At 34.2% G+C, this 22368-nt stretch overlaps 2 protein-coding genes across 2 annotated transcripts; both read right to left on the bottom strand.

The window, feature by feature from the left end:
* Positions 1-747: 747 nt before the first annotated feature.
* LOC141657028 (uncharacterized) lies at positions 748-7191 on the bottom strand. The gene is made up of 2 exons (XM_074464136.1): positions 6798-7191; positions 748-5540 (listed from the first exon to the last, which is right to left on the bottom strand). The coding sequence occupies exons 1-2, from the start codon at positions 6805-6807 to the stop codon at positions 4978-4980; spliced, it is 573 nt and encodes a 190-aa protein (XP_074320237.1). The 5' UTR covers positions 6808-7191; the 3' UTR covers positions 748-4977.
* Positions 7192-17178: 9987 nt separating this feature from the next.
* On the bottom strand, positions 17179-21137 carry LOC141657031 (xylan glycosyltransferase MUCI21-like). Its single transcript, XM_074464141.1, has 4 exons — positions 20866-21137; positions 20576-20680; positions 18663-19188; positions 17179-17869 (listed from the first exon to the last, which is right to left on the bottom strand). Exons 1-4 carry the CDS (start codon positions 20981-20983, stop codon positions 17224-17226), a joined length of 1395 nt encoding a protein of 464 aa, XP_074320242.1. The 5' UTR covers positions 20984-21137; the 3' UTR covers positions 17179-17223.
* Positions 21138-22368: the final 1231 nt, after the last annotated feature.

Genomic DNA, 22368 nt, shown 5'->3' with positions numbered 1-22368 from the left:
TTTCGAGAATTTGATATTGTTTTTTTGTTTATTTGATGTTTGTAGGCGAGACGAGTTCTGTGATAGTGTGAAGTGAAATAAAAGGCCAAATTCAAGGCAAGTCAAAGACGGGTCAAAGACAAGCTAAAGGCAATTGATTCAATGCCAAATATCTGCTCCACTTCACCATCCTCAACAACGACTCCCCTGTTTCCTATTCCATCATTCACTATCACCTTCAATCATACACCATCACCAATTCACATCAAACACCAATTTTCAATTCACTAATCCATTTCACCTCTGCTAATTCCCGCATTCCGCCATTAACATCACCATCCTCCATTAAGCCAACATTATCAACAAACGAGCAATCCTCACCGCATCACCATTTAACCCAATCACCATTATCACTCACCTTTTGTGCACCATCCAGCTGCAATCAAAACTCGACTCCGAGCAGCAACCATCAGCTACCCAACTCCGTTTCCGCCTCATTTCAACCACCATCATCTCCATTCGACCTGAAATCAACCCGCATCAATCAATGTCAACCAGACATTACCTCTGAACTGAAACCCGAAACCTGCCACGATACAAACACACCAACAGCATCCATCGTTCACCCATAAACTCACCACCATTGCAACCACGGCTCACCTTCGACAACTGCCCTCCGTCATCGCCAATTCAACCATTTCAAACCTGCAACCATACACTCACCTCCATTCACGAAACATCAACCCAGTTCACCTCCTCAACCTGTAAGTATTAATTTAATTCTTACTCATGTATATTCTAATTACTAAATGAATATACGAATAAATAAATTGCGGAAGCGATAAATAAGGATCGAGAATTAAAACCTCCAGCCATTGCTTATCGGTATTCCTGAACAGCTTTAAACCCGAATAAAGAAATAAACCCGTTTCCGTCTTTCCGATAACTTGTCTATATTTCTGCACGTCTGTCTCTTTCTTACTCTGATTTCGGTTCCGAACCCTCCTTCTCACTGATTTAGATGGTGTATATTTACTTAAGGGAGAGTAGGTTTGGTGACCTTATGAATCAGAATTGGTGCTCCATTTATACTAATCTTGCCATCAAAGATCAGTTAGAATATAGGGTGAGTGGGTGGTTGGCTGAAGAAGTGGGGAGACAAAGTAGGGCAGTTTGAGTCCATCTTTTGACTCCATTAAGCTAAAGTAAATGGGCCACAACTTGAGTATTTTTGAGTGCTTAGTGACTCAAAATTCCAACATTCTCCCACTTGGTCCATTTACGCAAGAGAAACTTCATATACGAATCATAGCGACGAATTCTCTAGAGCGAGAATTAATCTTCCATGTATTACGATACACTTAGTCTCTCACCACTCACACTTAACTTAATGAATAAACCATATGTTTACTCTAGGTCAAAACATAATGATATTTCTCAATAAAATAAATAACCAAAGTATGTACGTACATAATCTGAAATGAGAAAATATCCAACTAAATGAAAAGTTTCAATACAATAAATGAATGTATCACATTATGGGACCAAGTCCCATATTTACTACATGACCATTGAAACCTTTAGGTGGCATGCCTTTAGTCAATGGATCGGCAATCATTAATTCAGTGCTAATGTGTTCTATGATCACTTTCTTTTCGAACACGTTCTTTTATGGCCAAATACTTAATGTCGATGTGTTTACTTCGACTTCCACTTTTATTATTCTTAGCCATAAATACCGCATTTGAATTATCACAATACATTCGAATTGGCGATTAATAGAGTCAACGACTCTTAGCCCAGAATATGAAACCTTTCGGCCATACACCATGTGAGGTAGCCTCAAAACAAGAAACGAACTCGGCCTCCATAGTAGAAGTGGTCACAATGTATCCGCTTAGTACTCCTCCAGGATACTGACTCCGTTAGCTAGCATAAACACATATCCCGATGTGGATTTTCGTGAATCAATGCAGCCCAAGAAAGTCCGAGTCGGAGTACCCCACCACTTCAAGACTATCGGTCCGTCTATACATAAGCATGTAGTCTTTGGTACCCTGAAGGTACCTCAACACTTTCTTTGCGGACCTTCCGGTGATCGGTGCACAGGTTACTCGATATCTCGCCTAATACTCCAACAAAGATATGCAATGTCGGTGCAGTACAGACTTGAGCATACATAATGCTACCAACAGCTGAAGCATATGGAACATTTTTCATTTGTTCCCTTTCTAAATCATTCCTGGGACACTGGTCTAAACTGAATCGGTGACCTTTCACAATAGGTGCTACACTTGGTGAACAATCTTTCATTCTGAATCTTTCAAGCACTTTGTTGATATAGGCCTCCTGAGACAAGCCTAAAATGCCTCGGGATCTATCTCTATGGATCTTAATGCCAATGACATAAGATGCCTCGCCCATATCTTTCATATCAAAGTTATTTGAAAGAAATTGTTTCACCTCATATAGTAACCCCTTATCATTGGTTGCTAGCAAATGTCATCCACGTATAACACAAGGAAACAAATCTTACTCCCACTAACCTTAAGGTATATGCATTGGTCCATGATATTTTCTTCAAAACCGAAAGAAGAAATAACTTCATGGAACTTCTTATACCATTGGCGGGAGGCTTGTTTCAAACCGTATATGGATTTATTTAGCTTACAAACCAAATGGTCACCATCTTTAGAGGAGAATCCTTCAGGTTGTTTCATATAAACCTCTTCCTCTAAATTGCCATTGAGAAATGCCGTTTTCACATCCATTTGATGTAGCTCGAAATCAAAATGAGCTACTAATGCCATGACAACTCGAAGAGAATCTTTCTTTGATACAGGAGAAAATGTCTCCTTGTAGTCGATCCCTTCTCTTTGAGTGAACCCTTTAGCAACGAGTCTTGCCTTATGTCTCTCGATGTTGCCAAGTGAGTCTCTTTTAGTCTTAAAGACCCACTTACATCCGATGGTTTTTACACCATCAGGCAACTCGACGAGATCCCAAACTCGATTAGCCGCCATAGAATTCATCTCATCTTTCATAGCATCCATCCATAAGTTTGAATCTGTAGAACTTATGGCTTGTGAAAATGACATAGGATCATTATCAGCTCCAACATTGCAATCCAATTCTTGTAGATATACTTCATAGTCTTGGGAATAGCCGATCTCCTTTCTCGAATAGATCTTCTTAATGGAATTTGTTCAACCTCACGGTGAACTTCTTCCTCATTATGATCCACCCTATTTTGATCGACATTTTGTGGAATTTCTGTATTTGGTTGTTGAACTTGCGGTCGATCTTCAGGACCGTGAACAATAACCAACCTATCACTTAAAACAGAGGGTGAAGCTTCATGTTGATCCTTTTCAGGTTCAACTTCTATAGTACTCCCACTGATTAAGTCATTCTCTAGAAATTTCGCATTTCTAGATTCCACAATTCTGGTACTATGAGAAGGACAATAGAACCTATAGCCTTTGGACTTTTCGGCATATCCAATGAAATGCCCACTAATAGTCCTTGGGTCTAGTTTCTTTTCTTGTGGGTTGTAAATTCTCACCTCAGACGGACATCCCCAAACGCGTATATGTTGCAAACTCGGTTTCCAACCTTTGAATAACTCAAAGGCGTCTTTGAGACGGCCTTGGAAGGAACTCGATTTAATATATACGCAGCCGTCTTTAGTGCATCAACCCATAAAAATGAAGGAAGTTTAATATTACTTCTCATACTACGCACCATTTCAATTAATGTCCGATTCCTTCTTTCGCTACACCATTCGATCCAGGAGAACTAGGGCATAGTGTATTGGGCAACAATCCCATGCTCTTGAAGGAATTTAGCAAAAGGACCAGGTGCTTGTCCATCCTCAGTATATCTACCATAGTACTCACCACCTCTATCGATCTCACGATTTTAATGTGCTTACCACATTGTTTCTCTACTTGACCTTAAACAATTTAAAGGCATCAAAAGCCTCGTCTTTGGAACGAAGTAAGTAGATGTACATATATCGTGAATAATCGTCAATAAAGGTAATAAAGTATTTCGGATCATTAGCGTTCATGTCCAGGACAACAAATATCCGTGTGTATGATTTCTAATAGGTCGGAACTCCTCTTAGCACCTTTCTTAGATTTGTTAGTTTGCTTCCCCTTAATGCAACTAACACAAGTATCAAAATCGGTAAAGTCTAAAGTACTAAGTACCCCTTCCTTTACCAATCTCTTAACCCTCTGAATGGAGATGTGTCCCAATCTCCGGTGCCATAACATAGAGGACTCCTCATTCATAATACTTCTTTTTAAACCAGTATTAACATGCATGGTGTTTTGAGTGGTATCATTTTGTAAATAAAGACGATATAAATTATCAGACAAAATACCATAACCAATAACTTTAGAATATCTGGAAATACTGAAACCAGAATTCGTAAAATTAAAGGTAAATCCAAACGGTACAAGCCTTGAAACTGAAATTAAATTCCGAGAAAAATTCGGAACATAAAATGTCTTTTCCAAAACCAAAACAAAACCACTACTCAAATTAAACTGCATGTCCCTACGGCCTCTACGTTCGAGCCTATCTGATTTCCTGAATAGATAGAGCTTTCACTTGCCACTGGTTTCCGCAGGTTTGTCATACCTTGTAAGGTATTCGAAACATGGATTGTAGTACCAGAGTCAATCCACCAAGTATTATGATTAATATTAACCATATTAGATTCATAACAAACAAACGCATGAAAATTACCTTTCTTTTTAAGCCAAGCCTTGAACTTTATGCAGTCTTTCTTCATATGCCCCTTCTTTTTACAGAAGAAACATGAAGACTTCTTCTTAATGTTCGGCTCAACAGACATCTTACCCTTTCCCTTATCCTTATGGTGACCCTTCCTAGTACTAGATGATTCTTTATTAGTACTAGTAGTTAGGTTCACCTTTTCGCCCTCCTCCAACAACAACCTCCCCTCCTCTTGAACACACATGGTCATTAATTCATTAAGAGACCATTTATCCTTATGTGTATTATAAGAGATCTTAAAGGGAGCATATTGTCTTTGGGAGAGAACACAAAATGAAATGTACCAGAAAGAGTCGACATAGTAACTTCCAATACCTTAAGTTGGGCTGCAATATCCCTCATGCGCATGATAAAACCACGCACTCCTTTAGTGGCATTGATCTTCAAAGAAGTAAATTTCATAATTAAGGTGCTTGCCAAAGCCTTATCGGAAGTTTCGAACTGTTCATCTACTGTTTTAAGAAGGTCTCGAACTTTAGTATCTTTGCTCGATGAACCTCGGATACTAGCACACAGTTTTGTCTTTATGAACATCGTGCAAATATAGTTTGATTTCTCCCACTTTTCACGATGATCTACTTCATCTGGTGTGCTAGTTTCCTTTATCTTAGCCGGTTCATCATGTTGTATAGCATAATCGAAACGCGTGAATCCTAAATGCAATAGAACTCTTTCCTTCCACACCTTAAAATTATCACCAGTTAATTCAGGAACGTCTATTTTGATATCAAAGGAATTTCCAGGTAAACTTGCTGCGAATTTTAAATATACATGCTTAGTAACCAAAATTTGAGACTTAACTTTATCACAATTTACCAATGTAAATTATGCTTATATGAATCTAGTGACATAAACTTGCCTGTGGGCTAAAGTCTACTCAAATTAGATGCATAAATAAACTTTATGATGAAACTATCAAATTATATTCATTTCTCAACTCCTGTGGGTATATTAAGAAACATAATTCAATATAACATCCTAATTAATTATACAAATATAATAAGATTCCTGTGGGTAAGTCTCATCACATTACGTACAATTAATTACAATAAAATGTCTAGTTTCCACATGTGATTCCGTATAAAATTTAATCAGTTAGAGATGCTGTGGCTACTCCCTAACTAATAAATTTAAAATCACTTGACATTAAAATTTAGTCTATATACTCAACTTTATGTATATAGAAAAATAAAAATATATGACCATAATAACAAATTAACAACTGATCATATGAACAAACATCTGACAAAAGCAACACAAACATCCATCTACACATATTAAATAAATTAAATGGATTTACTTTATCAAACCACATGTTTGATGCACCTTGACAAATTCTGTGACATTATCAAAAACATGCCAATATTACACATAAAGGGGACAACTTGCCAAAAACGAGAGAGTTTTATGTAACCAAAACATTGGGAATTGTATAATGAAAGGCTACAAGACCCAACGTCATGTAAAAAGCAATAAACCAAAAAGCTATAACATCATATAATAAATTAAGGAATGATGCTTTAGCAAACAAACAGTGGAAAAAGCATTCCACAGAGAAAACCAAAAATTCCAGCGCGCATGACTCTTGAAAAAAAAAAAAAATGTAAACAACACATGAGCATGCTTATAAAGTAGGTCTTGGAAAAAGTATATACATATTTTATATGATTAAAAGCACCATCCTCATAATTGCAGCAAACTCTATTCTGCAAAACACTCCATCAAATCAGACGAGACAAATGGGCAAAACTTCATCCCTTTACCTCCGTCTCCACCATTAAAACAAAAAACCCAGATTTCATGATGGCAAAAACGAGATTAGCAGAATCATTATATCACCGACGGAAAACTGAAGTCGGAAATCAACAAGCAAGACAGAGGCGTTTTCACAAGCTCTGATACCAAATGTAAGTATTAATTTAATTCTTACTCATGTATATTCTAATTACTAAATGAATATACGAATAAATAAATTGCGGAAGCGATAAATAAGGATCGAGAATTAAAACCTCCAGCCATTGCTTATCGGTATTCCTGAACAGCTTTAAACCCGAATAAAGAAATAAACCCGTTTCCGTCTTTCCGATAACTTGTCTATATTTCTGCACGTCTGTCTCTTTCTTACTCTGATTTCGGTTCCGAACCCTCCTTCTCACTGATTTAGATGGTGTATATTTACTTAAGGGAGAGTAGGTTTGGTGACCTTATGAATCAGAATTGGTGCTCCATTTATACTAATCTTGCCATCAAAGATCAGTTAGAATATAGGGTGAGTGGGTGGTTGGCTGAAGAAGTGGGGAGACAAAGTAGGGCAGTTTGAGTCCATCTTTTGACTCCATTAAGCTAAAGTAAATGGGCCACAACTTGAGTATTTTTGAGTGCTTAGTGACTCAAAATTCCAACACAACCATCTACTTCATCTTCCATTTCACCATTTCGCCATTAACCGCAACCACCACCATTTATCCCATCACCAACATCATTAATAACAGCAGCAGCAACCCGCGACAACCGCAGGAGCAATCACCAACAACAATCAGTCATCATCAATTCGTTCATCTACTCGAGCTCGAAATCGAGCTAAATTGAAGCTTTGAGTCCTATGCCGGTCAACCGGCAGTCGACTATCCACACCGGCAGACAACAACATCAATTTCTCTCTTTTTTTGTGAAGTTCTCGCTACCGATCAGAGCCACCGGCAGCCGGGCTACCGGCACGCAACACCACAATCCACCTTGCATCAATTTCTTGTGCTCTATGCCGGTTGCCCGGCAGCCGACAGGCCGGCATAGACTACACCCCATTTAATTCAACCCCTTTCTTCAAGCTACGCGCTGCCGGCACCTTGCACCGACCGCCGGCTGACCGGCAAAGAACCCTTGGCTGCGTCTTTTCCTGTGTTTTTCCCTTCTTCCTTTTTGTCTTTATTTAATAAGTCGTGTCTTTTGTTTAGCCTAGTGGTGTCTTTTGATGAGGATTATTATTAATATTATTAATGTTATTATTAAATTATCATTATTATTATTATTTAGATTATTATTAGATTAGTATATTAGACTACCTTACACATTAGACATTACCACTACCTAAGCCTAGAATAGAATTAGACTAGTTAATTCTCTCCTCTCAAATATTGTAGAACCCTAATATTTCCTCCCTCATTTTCATTCAATAAAAAGTTGTAATCTTTCTTTAATTATTAGTTTAATTTTTCTTTTGTTTATGCAAGTTCTTCCTTTCTCATTAGTATACTATTAGTATTTTGGGTTGTATTTGAAGATTAGAAGAAATTCATTCTTCCATTGTTGCCCAAGATTGTTACTTTCCTCTTTGTTGGTACAATTCTCATCTTTTATTTACATTTATTTTCATTTGTTTACATTTATGTTCTTTACTTAATGTTTTCATTCAAAGTTTCTATCTTTATTATGTTTAGCATGTTTGTGTGTGTATTGTTCCATGTTATTGTTAATTTCTCACCCATGAACATGTGTGAGTAATTCTCCTCTAGGGCCTAGGGAGATCTCGGGTCTATTATGGGTACGATTTTGGGTTAGAATTATAAGGAATTGAGTGTTTTATTGGTTGTCACTTTCTTGCACATGAAGTGTTTGTAGAATTGCTCCTATGAAAGTTTGAGTATTTTCTCACATGTTTAGTTGTCTTGGTGTCTATACTAGTGGATGAACAATCTTGGTGTGTAGACTATTGGATGATCTTTGTGTATGTGTGTGACGGGTTTTAGTTAATCACATGAAAGTGGGTTAACGAATTCTAGGTGCCCTAAGACATTAGGCATAATTTCTTGACTAATTGAATCACCTATTCCCCATATTTGCCTCGTTTCATGCCCAATGACCCGAGTGAACCCGAAAGCTCTAGTCTTTCTCATATTGATCAATTACAATTGCATTTAGTTTAATTTTATTCCTTATTTGCATCTTAGTTTATCATAAATCAAACCTCTTTCATTATTAGGCTAAATTGGGACTAAAACGGACTAAGCATCTAACCCCCGCCATCTTTGTGTTCGACACCCGACTAAATACTACTTTTATTTGGGTTCTTTATAAATTGTTTTTGGTACCGGAAGTGACGGCAAAACCCGGTCATCATGGATCAAATTGTAATTATGTAAAAACATTTAGAGGTAGTTAGAATGTTATATCTCGCGGTAAAACTATAGAAGTACGTTTGAATATGAACCAAATTCCGACGCAATATTACATGGCTAGGGCTGCTTATGAACAACCCCCCCCCCCCCCCCCCCCTCCCCTTGTCTATAACAATAGTCTTGGCCCCCATCTTCTCATTTGAAACAAAATCATTCACGCAAACCCCTATTTTTCTTCCCTATTTACACACATGATCTAAAACAATCTAATCCCTTGAAAGATCGATCCTTGTCTCCGAAACTTATCTCAAATTTATCCAACCAAGTGAAAAACTAAACCCCTACTTCTAGAAAAATTCACCATCCAATGTAAAATATCCCTTACTCTCGATAATGTTGTTTTTTTTAAGAAAATAAAACCAATATGAAGTTTTTATATATATGATACTTAGGACTGAAAGTTTTTAAAATTTGTTCATTAATACTTGTTTGTTTTTCAATTGGTCAAGGAAAACAATAATCATTATTGGGTCAAATGCTAGTTACGTAAAAATATTTACAGGTAGTTAAATGTTATATCTCCCGGTGAAACTATAGACGTATCTTTGAATGTGAACCAAATTCCAACGCAATATTACATGGTTGGGGCTACTTATGACACCCCCTATAACAATAGTCTTTCCCCCCATCTTCTCATTTGAAACAAAATCCTTCACACAGACCCCTATTTTTCTTCCTTATTCACACACATGATCTAAAACAATCTCATCCCTTGAAAGATCGATCCTTGTCTTCGAAACTTCTCTCAAATTTATCCAACCAAGTGAAAAACTAAACCCTTACTTCTAGAAAAATCCACAATCCAATGAAAACTAACCCTTGCTCTCGACAATGTCGTTAGAATTATGATTTGAATTTAATTTGGATTGATGGGGTCAAGATTAAGTTTATCAATATGATCTTTTGAGATTTCTTGTTATTATTCATATTACCTATATGTTTTAATGCAAGCGATATTTTGCTGATAAATAACCTTATTTATTATCACTATCCTCGTTAAACTCATCACCCTTCCACAAATGCACTCTCCCTTCACCCCACTAATTTACCCGCAAAATAAAACATCAGCCACTGTGATTAGTTCTTACTACTTGAAACAACCAACAATCCACTACCACTATCACTACCTTTCTGCTACGTTTTACATTTAAGAAGTCATAAATCGCATTCACCTCCATGAAACACCAATTTACTCCAGATGATATATATGGATCCTCGTCTCCCTTATCGAAGACAATTTATTTCTCCTTCAACAAAGATCAAAAGTTTAAGAAGCAATCTTCCCTCTTATCTCTCTCCCATTCCCTTCCTAGTCTTTTTCTCATCCCCTCCCCTACCTCCATTCCAAATACTCAAACAAAGTGTTTGGGTACTATATTTGTAAACTGAATAAGTTTGAATATTATATATATACACGAACTTTACTATTTATTTCATTTTGCATATATAAATCTTAGTACCCCCATCTCATTTTTATTGTCACTTTTTTTTCTTCAAATTTTATTATCTCATAATTATTATCCCCTTTCTAGATCTAGTAAGGATAAACTTTAGTCAACCAACTCGTCGCAATCAACCTCATTCCCACTCGAAACAACCTTTAGCCCACTACTTAATCCCTTCGGTTCATACATAAAACGGTCTAAAATGCAAAGCTTTCATCTCTCTCTTGAAAAGTTCATCTAACTAACAGAAAACTAACCGTTACTTTCTGAACTTCATCATTTTTACATCCCAAAAAGATTAAGTTGAACATGACAAAAAAAAATGTAGAAACTTAGGGTTTGTTTGACAACGACAGATTAAACATTTTTTTTAGCATTTTGAGAGTTTTTACACTATTTAAATAACAAATGTGCTATTTTGAGTGTTGATCATCGACATATTGAAATAGTAGATTGTGGTGTAATTTCCTGTTTTACATTATGACCTTTAATTAGTATATTATTAGAAAATAAAAATTGAGTTTTTTTTTTTATCTCTGAGAAAATTAAAGATCAAACTTTATCTTTATCATATTTATAATTAATATTTTTCACTTAAAATATATAAATTTAAGCAAGTTCAAATAAGTTAGCTAAAAGTTATAAATCACAAATTGTACGAAGCAGTATAATTATTTTTTTATTAATATGAAATAAATGTCATAAACTTCATGAGAATATTAATGCGGTAGAGAATTATAGAAGATTTGGCAAGTATGTGACCCCCTTTTAGGTTTAAACTTTTTTATTTATTTTTATATTTTTGCCTAAAGGTAGTTAAAGCATCGTATTATGCATGACGAATATGTCTTACCCTTCCCCAATTCGTATCTCTCTCTAAATTATAGTGATGATGTGCTCAATTTACACACAAAAGAAAAAATATATAGCATTAACAATAATTAGTTTGCTCCATATAATTGAATAATACCGTTTTTTATGCATGTAAATTTATCAGAAGAAAAGCTTGAGAGAGACGGTCTTCACTATGTTAGGGAAAGACTACTCTTACCCTTTTATTTGGTTTTCATGACTTTTTTTTAATGTTGATCGTTGCTTGAATTGAATCTTAACCTTATACATATTTCTATAATAAGTGTATCTAATTTACCTTCAAGCCTCATTCAAATCTATTTTATTACTCGTGGTACCATTTTTACTTTAAATTGTAAAACAATCGCACAATAAAGTTTTTCAAAACATTTACTAATTTGTCATAATATTATATTTTGATTCGCAAATTAGCAGCAACTTTCTTTATCTTTTAATACTTCTTCAAAAATAGATATCAAACTTTGTACTTATCAATAATTTGTGAATATGTTATTTAAATTTTGATTAATATACTTTTATATAATGACAAATGAATGTAAATAATATAATAATAAATTATCAATAGAAGTTGAAGTGTATTGTAAGGGAAATAACTTTAAAATTAGTAGGAGAAATACATATGACATTTGAAAAATAAACTTTGTAATATGTATAATTAAATATGACATTAGCAATAACAAAAGATGTAGGGGCATATTTCAGCGTTCATTTTACTCTTTACACGAGTAAATTCCATGTAGTACGTATTAATCATGCACATTTGTCACAACCCAGTTCGGCCTAGGGCCTTTTAGCCTCATAATACCTCATTTTTTTAATCGGAAGTTGTTATAAAATTGGATATTATAAATATATCAAATGTGTTTTTCCTTCTAATTTAATAAAAAGTGAACAAATACTAATAAATATTTTTTTAATATTAATAAATTGCAGATAATTAATTTATTTCCTGTTCCTAATAATAAAATTGTAAAATAATTAATTAATTCTCATTTCTAATAGGAAAATCATATTCCTAATTATAATAGAAAAAATTTAAATGATTATTATCTCCTAATTCTAATAGTATAATTAGAAAAAAAAAGCCTTAATAAATTGTTAATTTATTTCCTATTTCTAATAGGAAAATTGTAAAATAATTAATTAATTTTCATTTTTAATAGGAAAATTATATTCCTAATTATAATAGAAAAATTGTAAATAATTAGTTATCTCCTAATTCTAATGCTAATAGTATAACTAGAAAAAAAAGCCTCCTTTAGTTATATACTAGATTTAATGCTCGTGCGATGCACGGGCCTATTTGTAATGTCTTTATGTGAATATGCTATATTAAGGACCTATATGTAATATACTCTCTCCATTTTCCTATTTTCACCCCATTTCCTTTTTGGACGTATTAGTTTCCAAACTTTGACCGTCAATAAGTTGGAGAATAAAAACTATTTATTTATAAAACTAAAATATTTACCATTAATATTAAGACATCTTTCACACGTTTTATAATAATTTATTGTTTGTAATAGTAATACTGTAATAGGACTTCTTTTAACTTCATATTAACTTAAATACCGTGACTAATATTTACCCTAAATTTTCCGAGTCTGTCACTTTTAGGTGGCTTACCAGGTACATGTGAATTGCAAACTATCACGTATATCCGAAGGTTTACCCGGTGTAAACCAAAAATAGCGGATGCGGGCCGCCTCGTCACCAAAAAAGAAAATATACCTCGTATGCACTAAGATATTTTTCCTTGTCTAAAAACCAAGATGCATTGATTTTTCCCAAATACTATTATACAACTGGTTGTATAAGAGCACTGTACATCCATAACCAATCTAATTGAGCTTATGTGTATTTTTATCGAGTTTCTATCAATTTTTGTTTAATTTTAAATTTTTGATATTAGAAACTAAAATTTAATTGAGCTTATATATATTACTTTTGAGTTTTATTATAGTTTTTTAAGTTTAGTATTTTTATAATGGAGCTCAGATTCTTTCAAATAAAGTTCGTAATCTATAAGTCTAAGCTCAAGTAAACATATTATAAAGCTCAAGTTCTGTACTATACAACTAATACAACTGGTTGTATATTCTACTTACTGATCATTTGGAATTGACAAACTGTAATTAATAATTAAGTATAGTAATTCAAGTTGTTCTTAAATATTAATTTAAAAGTTAATAATATGCATTGAGAAAAATATAGTTAAAATATGATTAAATAACCAAACTTAAATTATGTGAAGCTTATTGATACTTACAGGAAGTTGGAGTGTATATGTGATATTCAACTTCTTCTATTTTATTCGTACGAAAAAAGACTTCTATTTTATTAAAAGAAAGTCATTAGCTGATTCAAAAGACTTTCATTACTAACCAAAGTCATATTAATACTCAATTCTGGATAAGGAATGATTAAAGATGAGCAACACAACTCCTACATGTAACTATATTATACGGCGGCTTGAAGAATAATGATTTTGCTACTTTTATTACGTTTTACATTATGTAAAAATAATTGGATCCTCAAATATCGATCGAAAATGGTTTGAATAAGTTGATAACTTATCCAAAAAAAATGATCTCAAGTGTGAGAACAACTTATTTATGAATTATTATGTGTACTTATTTGTGAGAAATATTTTAATAAAATGTAAAGAATTTGTTGAGCCGCCGGAGTAATTTTAGGACCAAATATTTGATTTTTAAACTCCATTATACAATTTATATGTATGTACTGTGTTGTTATGCAAGCGTTTGTAGAAGATGTATTTTTACAGAAGATTACAATTTTTGGAAGACTGAAAACTCCTTACTATGGACAAAAAAATAAGAAAAGAAATTGATTTTTTTTTTGATGAAGAGAAGTAAGTTACAATCTCAAAGAAACTATAAAGCCAAGAAAACAAAAATGAAAACTAAAGCTACGCTACAACAGAACTAAGACGAGTAGAATGTAACCACCCGAGGTCACGAATCTCCCCCAACATCTTGCTCCATCAACTGGAAGAAGAGATGGTCCGGCACATTCAACACATCATAGTTAACCAATTGTTGCGTTTGTGATACACCACAATTCTCTAACTCGAGAATTCATATTATTATAGGAGTATTATACTTGTATGTAATTAGGATTCCAACTTTCAAGGTGGATAGTATTCTATTTAACGTAGGGTTTTTTAGTTAGTTTTGGAGGATCTCCTTTAATTACTATCTATAATATATGAGTCTAACATATATATTGTCGTTTGTCGATTTCAATTAAGTGCTTGTTAATTGCATTATATTTTACATTAGCTCGTTACACTCATTGTTGGCATTAGTGTTAAATTTGTATGACTTCTTAACAAAAGTTTGAACCATTACCTCAAGTCTTCAACTATAAAATTTCGCTCAATTTCATGGTTGATTTTAACTTCGTATTATTTAAATCAGTTGCTTATGTTTTTATTGCACCTCTCTAAATATAGAGAAGGAAAAAATAATCATCTTGATATATTGACAATAGAGTCGAGCAAAAGAAATACTCGTAAGTCATAAATAACAGACGACGATGACTATTGTGATTTCTTGTGAGTATTACTTCATGGATTCCACCTCACTCATATATTATGTCCACTAAATAGTTAAACTAATTGCAATAATTGTTTTACATAGATTTGTACTTCGTACATGAATGTGACTATATCCTCCATATATGCGGAGACAGAGTATCAATCAAGACATAATTATAATTTCGTTATATTGATTCTTTGTTTTATACGAAAACAAAGAAAAGCATTGGAAATTAATTACAAAACTATGGTATATTTGACTTGGTAGAGTAGTAGATTAGTATTCATATATTCCGTGCAATAATTAATATCCTGCCATGTAGAAGACAAAAAAAAGTAGATTAATATTCATACGTAATTTTGACTCAATATGAGTATACATTAACTTTTATAATTCAAAATTCGAAAAAGCTATTATGGTTGAGACATTGAGTAGAGAAAACGTATAAAAAATATACTCCGTAAGTTATTATGATTTCAAAGGGTGCTTCAAGAGATTATTTGTACATATCAATATCTATATAAACCATACCTGTAAGAATAAATTTTTTAAAGATCATCCATCTATGAATTAAACCATATGTTGTACCTGCAATAATTTCAACTCAAATTATTAGTATTGAAGATGATGACTTTATATTACGTACTGGTTAATTTATTCCTACTGAAATATTAGTTACTAATTCTATACTTCATGCTTCTATGATGCCAGTTTTTTTTATATCATATACGGTTAAATAGAAACAAATAATAAAAATATAACTAACACTTATTTCTTCTCCAATAAGGATCCAATGTTAGTGTGAAATAGAGCTGATCATATGGCCCAGCCCCGCTAGCCCGACCCGGCCCAGCCCGATTTTTTCCCGGGCTTGGGCCTCGATTTTAGGCCCGAAAAGCCCACGGCCCGAAGCCCATGGCCCGATTCAATATAATAGGGCCGGGTTTGGGCCACCTTTACGGCCCGAATTTTGGCCCGGCCCGGCCCGAACATATGCAAAATTTATAAATATGTATAATTTAAGAATGTTAATAAGCATTAAGTAAAATAATTAACCAATCAATTGTTGTATTGTAAATAAGCCGTAATAACTTGTTTACATGTATTAGTTTGATAAGGCTTAGTATTTTCCTTCACCAGTATTTATATGATAAAAAATGAGCTAATGATTTTGTATCATATTAGTGCCGATAAATTATTTACCATTATCGGCGTGCTAAGTCAATGTTTTTGAGCCTAAAGAAAAACAAATATCAAATCAATTACAAAATTACAACAACATACAGTGAGCACCGCACTAAAATATATTATTACACTACTAAAAATTGTGCATTTAGTTTGTATAAGTCACCTCAAGCAATATCATAAAAGCTACATTAGGTTACTACTTCTTAATTGCAATACTCGAAAAAAATCAGACAATTCTATACGAAATTTTTGGTAACAAATACACAAAGTATTATAACTTCAAAAGGGGATTTCTAAACTTATTTTAAGAGAAAAAATATTTAGCCCGAATTGGCCCGAATCGGCCCGAAAGCCCGCTTAAGCCCGCATGGGCCGGGTTTGGGCCGACAAAATAGGCCCGCACTTGTAGCCCGGCCCGGCCCGACCCGCACACTTGGGCTTAATTTAATGCTTGGGCCCGGCCCAAACCCGGCCCGGCCCGGCCCATGATCACCTCTAGTGTGAAACATAGGAGTATGTATTACCTGCACATTGAAAGTAAGGTCGATGAAATATAATTAATGCCCATGCAACTACAAAAGCAAAGAAGACAATATGAAACAAATAATAGACGGAGTAGAAACGTACAACAAATAGTGTGGAAAAAAGTTGATGGATGTGAATCAGTATATATACATGATTCATATTCAATAAAACGCCAAGAGTTTGAGTACGTGAGAAATTGCAAATAGATCAAATTTCCAGTTTTTACGAAATTATTGAAGATTTTTTTTTGTATAAATTTTATTTTATTAAAAGTGAAAGTGTTTCGGAAAAACTGGACTCTCTGTAATCGCTCGAAAAAAGCTTTCTTTATTAATATAGATAGATATTGATGATTGATTGATTGATTGATTTAAGTCATTTGAAGTTGATTATAGGCCAACTCAAAATTGTTAATTTAATACAAAAAATAAAAATAACAATCCAGATAAGACGATTGTGTTATACAACACCAAATGAACAAATAAACTTGTGCACCTAGTTTATTACATTTGAGGTTAATGTAATAACTTGTGCACCTAGTTTATTTTTATCATTAAACAAGGTGCACAACCTACTACAACTTCATTTTAAAACCTACAATTGTGTTATACAACACCAAATGAACAAATAAACTTCATTTACAAATCAAATCCACATTTCCTCAAATCACACAGAAGAATCTCCTATTAATTTCAAAGCATCAAGTAGTACAACCTTAAACCTACCTAAATTGATTCTAAAATTCTGTTCATCAACATATGCTTTCTTAACAGCCATATACCCTTTAGCCCAAATCGAGGCAGGGTCGGATACAACCGGATCATCCGGACCATATTTCTCGTACAACGACGTCTCATTCCTCCAAATCTTGTACCTAATGTACTTAAGCCCAATGCCGGGCGCTGGCTCACCGAAATAATGATCAGACGCCCAGTTAAGCCCTAAAGGCACAATCTGTATCATGACAGCGCCTGTAGGTAGAAACAACCCGTTTGTAAGTCCAGCCCCGTGTGCTCCGATCATCATGTCACATGAATTTACTACTTGGCCGAATTTGTTAAGATTCGATGTCTCGTTTGGTAATGCTCTGTACACCTGAAAGCCTAAGTCATTCTCCATCATGTGAACCATTTCGTCTTCATTTAGAAATTCTCTTGATCCTTTACGAGACACGAGAAGTACTTTCGGTTTTTTGAGGTTCAGTGCGGTTTTAACCTTGACATTGTATGTTTTCCAGAGGAATTGCCTGAAGGATTGCATTGTATATCCTAAAGGAACTTTGCTTCTGTTCACTGCAAGATTTTCATGGTACCTGCATCCATTATTTTCATACTTATCATACTACTCCAACTCGATAAATCGCTGCAATTGCATTGATTGTAAATACACAAGAAACAACGTTCTCATTTTAAGACGGCCCTTTTTCCGTCTGTAATTAAGTCGGAGAAAATCTCGCCATTTTGTAATAAGAAGTGTTTGTTTGATAAAGTTAAGCTAAAATTGTTCACATTTGTTTAGAAAATCGTTCTAGTAACTTTTCAGGGATATTCTCTCGTGTACCCCTAAACTTTTTCGTTTTCTAAGATTACCTCTCTTTTCTTGCAAAAAAACTTTGACCGTCAATAACTCTTGACTACAACTTCAAAATATGATAAACTATTTCTCAAATTGACCGTCTTTAAGAGGTCTTCAGTTTGAAAAAAAATTCACCAACATCTCAACTCGTAGTCGGGAATTATGGTCGGTCAAAGTTTATTCGTTAAAAAAGCTTTGACCAACCATAACTACCGGTTACGAGTTCAAAAAGCGGTGATTTTTTTTTTCTTTCAAATTCAAAGTCTTGACGAGATAATTGGTTTGAAAAAAAAATTACTGTTTTCTGAACTCGTAACAGAGAATTATTGTCGGTCAAAGTTTTTTCGTGAAAAACGAGGGTACACCTTAAAAAACGAAGAAGTTCAGAGGTACACGAGGGAATATCCCAACTTTTTATCAAAAAATGATCACATTTTATCGTAATAGGGTCACATTTTTCCGTCTTAATTTCAGACAGAAAAAGCTCGTCTTAACGGAGTCTTGCTGAGGATGGAAAGATATAAATATACCTGAGTCCTACAACAGCAGCAGGAAAACAGTGAACATGTGTATCAGCATCGGTGCCAATAACATCAAAAGACGACAACTTCTCGACTACCCGGGCATACTTCCAGTACCACTCACGTCTATACTGAGTGAGCACAAACTGCACACGAGACTCAAAATGCCAGCTCGTAAGAAACAGCGGAATTACAACCTCATTGAAGGCATGAAACGGGTTGTCAGCGAATCCTTGAAATGAGAAGAACAAAGCAGGAACATCGTGCTTTATTTGACAAGCTGGAGGCCGAATCCTACTGGCTTTTCCCATGACTATTTGCACCGGTTTAACCCATTTCATGGCAGTCGGGTCTTCTCTTCTCGGATATGGTTGGACTCTGGTTTTTTTGGGTCGGGTTATTGCTTCATTGGATGGTACATACAGAGTTGAGGATTTCTGATCGTATATGACTGGCTTACTTATTACACTTATCTCAGTGAAGTCATCAACATCGTATGAATATCCGGTGGTATCAAATTTTGCGAGATCTTTCCCTGTTTCATCACGAAATTCATGAAAATGGGTTTGGAATTTTCTCAAAAAACATGTACACACGAAATCAACTTTCATGTCGTTTATTAATGTGATAGTCTTTACATTATTTAAATTGGTTGTGAGGCATCATAAGCTTTACAAGTAAGAATCAGTGTCCAACAAATGGTCGTACAAAAAACACGATTGAGAACTCGATACTAATTATGCAAACGTCTTGAATAAATGGTCGTACTATTCAAAGGTGGTGACGCGGTGTACTATTAGTAATCATAAGAATTGTACCGAAACTTTAAGGTACTAATTCAAACAATTTGTTTTTCTAATTAATGACAACATTATTGTTACAACTTTTCAGAAGTGGTAGGTCACTATACTTGGCTCAAATGTACCATTAAAGATCATTCCTATTTGATACCGGAACAAATAATACACAAATTCTCATTGAAGACATGACATATCCGTCACTCTTGAGTGACGGATACCATTTTACCTCACAAAGTACCCACTTTTTCTCTCTCTGCAACACTATTCATGTGGTCCCCTTTCTCCACTAACCCATTTTGTTATCATTTTATCTCACAAAATATCCGCCACAAATGGTAACCCTTCACAAGGGAGACCAATTGCAAATAATATGTTTACGCGTTTATTGTAGACGGATACCATGAACGACTATTAATCTTACGTACCCATTAAAATGCCTGAATTCAACTCTATACAGTTCAGTTTAATTCACTTTGACACGAAGGACCATTTCTCAAAGGAATGTCAATTTATACCCGGTAAATAGGTCATTCGAGTGTCCTAGGTGCTGGTCGGATCAATTTGGATCGGGTTCTTAAAAATGGATGGTGAAAACTGTTAGATGTTCACTGGTGCAGAGATAAAAACAAGTATAGTGACATAAACTACCCTACAAAAATATCATGGATTATTATTAAACCATCAAGTCACATGCTCAGACGATGATGTTGATCCAATTCAGTTGAATTTCAAATTATGAAATTCTTGGACCAAACAACAAAAGATGTGAGATTCTTTAACTTAGATTTTGCAGAAAATTGTCAGTTTAATAATACATTATGTATTCAGTTAAATAATCTTTTATCATAAGCTAATAAGTCAGTCTCTAAAGAGATTCGAGACCGTACCGTGTCAACTGTCAAGTGTGAAAATAGGTCAAAAACACATCTTTAACACTAATTAATTCTCATTACCAACCAGGTATATGGGTCGTTTTAAATACATTTCACTAATACTTCCTACGTCTCAATCATTTGTTACTTTGATTAAAATATTACCACTCAAATAGAATATAAAAGTTAAATAAATGACTGTGACAGAGGGAAGAATCTGTAAATAAATAAAAAAGCTAAATCAAATTACCATTAACAAGCCTCCTTAGTTTGAAATGTAGCTTTAATGTCTCTACCTCTCTTTCACTAAGAAATTCATCACTACTCTTTCTCCCTGAATTATCCAACCCTTCATCTGCCATAAGAAAGACATAACACTTCAACAATATTACCAAAAAATGACTCGAAATAATTAATAAAATATCGTATAGAAACTTAAACTACCACCGCTAATAATAACATAACATGCTCTAACTAAACTAGCTGACATCTGCAAACGTTTTCGCATTTCAAAATAACTCAAAGAACAACAAAACTTACATGAATAACTTGAAAAAGAGTGTTGTTGATGATGACAAAGAAGCAAGAAAAGAGTGAAGATTGGTAAAAGAGAGAAAACAAGTAACTTCTTCAAAATGGGTTCTTTCTTCTTCTCCATATTACTATGAAATAATGTAGTATACTTGTTCTTGTTACTATAGTATGAAGAAGTGTCGGCAAATGAACATAACTTTTGCAGACTTTGAAAAAATAAAGTTAGCTTACGGGAGTTATGACTAGTTGTTGGTGCATTTTTGTGTGAATTGTGGAGTAAATTATTTAGTTATTATACTTTCATTTAAAGCTCTTTGTGTGTGAGTGTGTCCCATCTCTCTTTTCCCCCAACTTCTGTCCCTCGGTCTTGAATTGGATAATCAATGCGTATTTGTTACACCAAGGTCGGTAAATGTTTGTACAATTACATGATATTGTGGTAAACCTTTCAATCGGTTTGAGTTTGGATCGAGTTAATGAGTTATGGTAGATCAATTGCATTAGAGAGACTCGTAGGTCATTATATCTTGTGCTGAAATTTCACTTGTGAGAATGAGACTCTACCAAGATTTGAACTTGAATATTTTGGAGACAGTAAAAATTCTGATACCATGTTAGAAGACAATCTAAATCAAAGCTTAGATTGTTAGCTACAAAGTAAATATAATAGAGTTGATAAAATGACCCGGGCTTTATCGATCATAATTTTAGACCAATATTAATATGGTCCGGTCCGCGGTCCCGATCTACCTTTTAACCCTTATTTGATTTTTGATTCAGAGAGTTTGGTCTGATCCGGTCCAGTGCCAGACCAATGAGGCAATGAACACCCTTAATGAATATTTGCTCTATGAGACATCTCTTAAATTTCAAAATTTTTATTGATTTTTTTTCTCAAATTTATTTAGTGACATTATTAATTCGTTCTCCAAATTCTAATTTCGACACTGCTCGTAGTAAAAGTTACTACTAGTAAATGGGAACATGGGAACCCATAAAATCACCAAAATATTTGCCTTTGTTTAAAGTATAGGTTGTGGGCTTAGCTTGTGGCCATGACACTTTATGTCTTACCCACTTTTTGTAGGTAGAGCGTAGAGAGAAGCAAAGCTAGATGGTGTTGTGTCACGTTATGCCTGCATAGGTTAATATTAATGTTGGTAAACCTTCTTTATTCTGATAATAAAGACAAATCTTCCACAAATCAATGACCTGATTAATTATATTTCTATATGATTCAGAATTAGTGGAGATTCAATGGACTGACGTCCTTCCATGTTTATTGGCAAATTTATTTTGCGCGAGTAAAATTAAAGCTTTAAAGCTTCGAGGGCATATCTTTTTTGTATGTTATTCAGTTTAGTTTAGATTTAAGTTAGATTCTCTCCTTCGTGAATTTTAACACTATTTCTTTCAAAGGATTGAACTCGAATTACTATTTGTGGCATTGACGAGGAATTTGGGATCGGGAACTATAATTATGTCAAAGTAATAATACGTAAAATTTGA

The sequence above is a fragment of the Silene latifolia genome, chromosome 5 (genome assembly GCF_048544455.1).
Source record: "Silene latifolia isolate original U9 population chromosome 5, ASM4854445v1, whole genome shotgun sequence".
Taxonomy (NCBI): Eukaryota; Viridiplantae; Streptophyta; class Magnoliopsida; order Caryophyllales; family Caryophyllaceae; genus Silene; species Silene latifolia.
This window is presented reverse-complemented; position numbering and strand designations above follow the sequence as displayed.

What these genes read in the sequence shown, in the direction of transcription:
- LOC141657031 (XM_074464141.1), bottom strand. Translation starts at nt 20,983, where the DNA reads ATGGAGAAGAAGAAAGAACCCATTTTGAAGAAGTTACTTGTTTTCTCT. An exon ending in CTCTTTTTCAAGTTATTCAT is followed by an intron (nt 20,681 to 20,865) that starts GTAAGTTTTGTT and finishes TTCTTATGGCAG; the next exon opens with ATGAAGGGTTGGATAATTCA. An exon ending in ACTAAGGAGGCTTGTTAATG is followed by an intron (nt 19,189 to 20,575) that starts GTAATTTGATTT and finishes GTGATGAAACAG; the next exon opens with GGAAAGATCTCGCAAAATTT.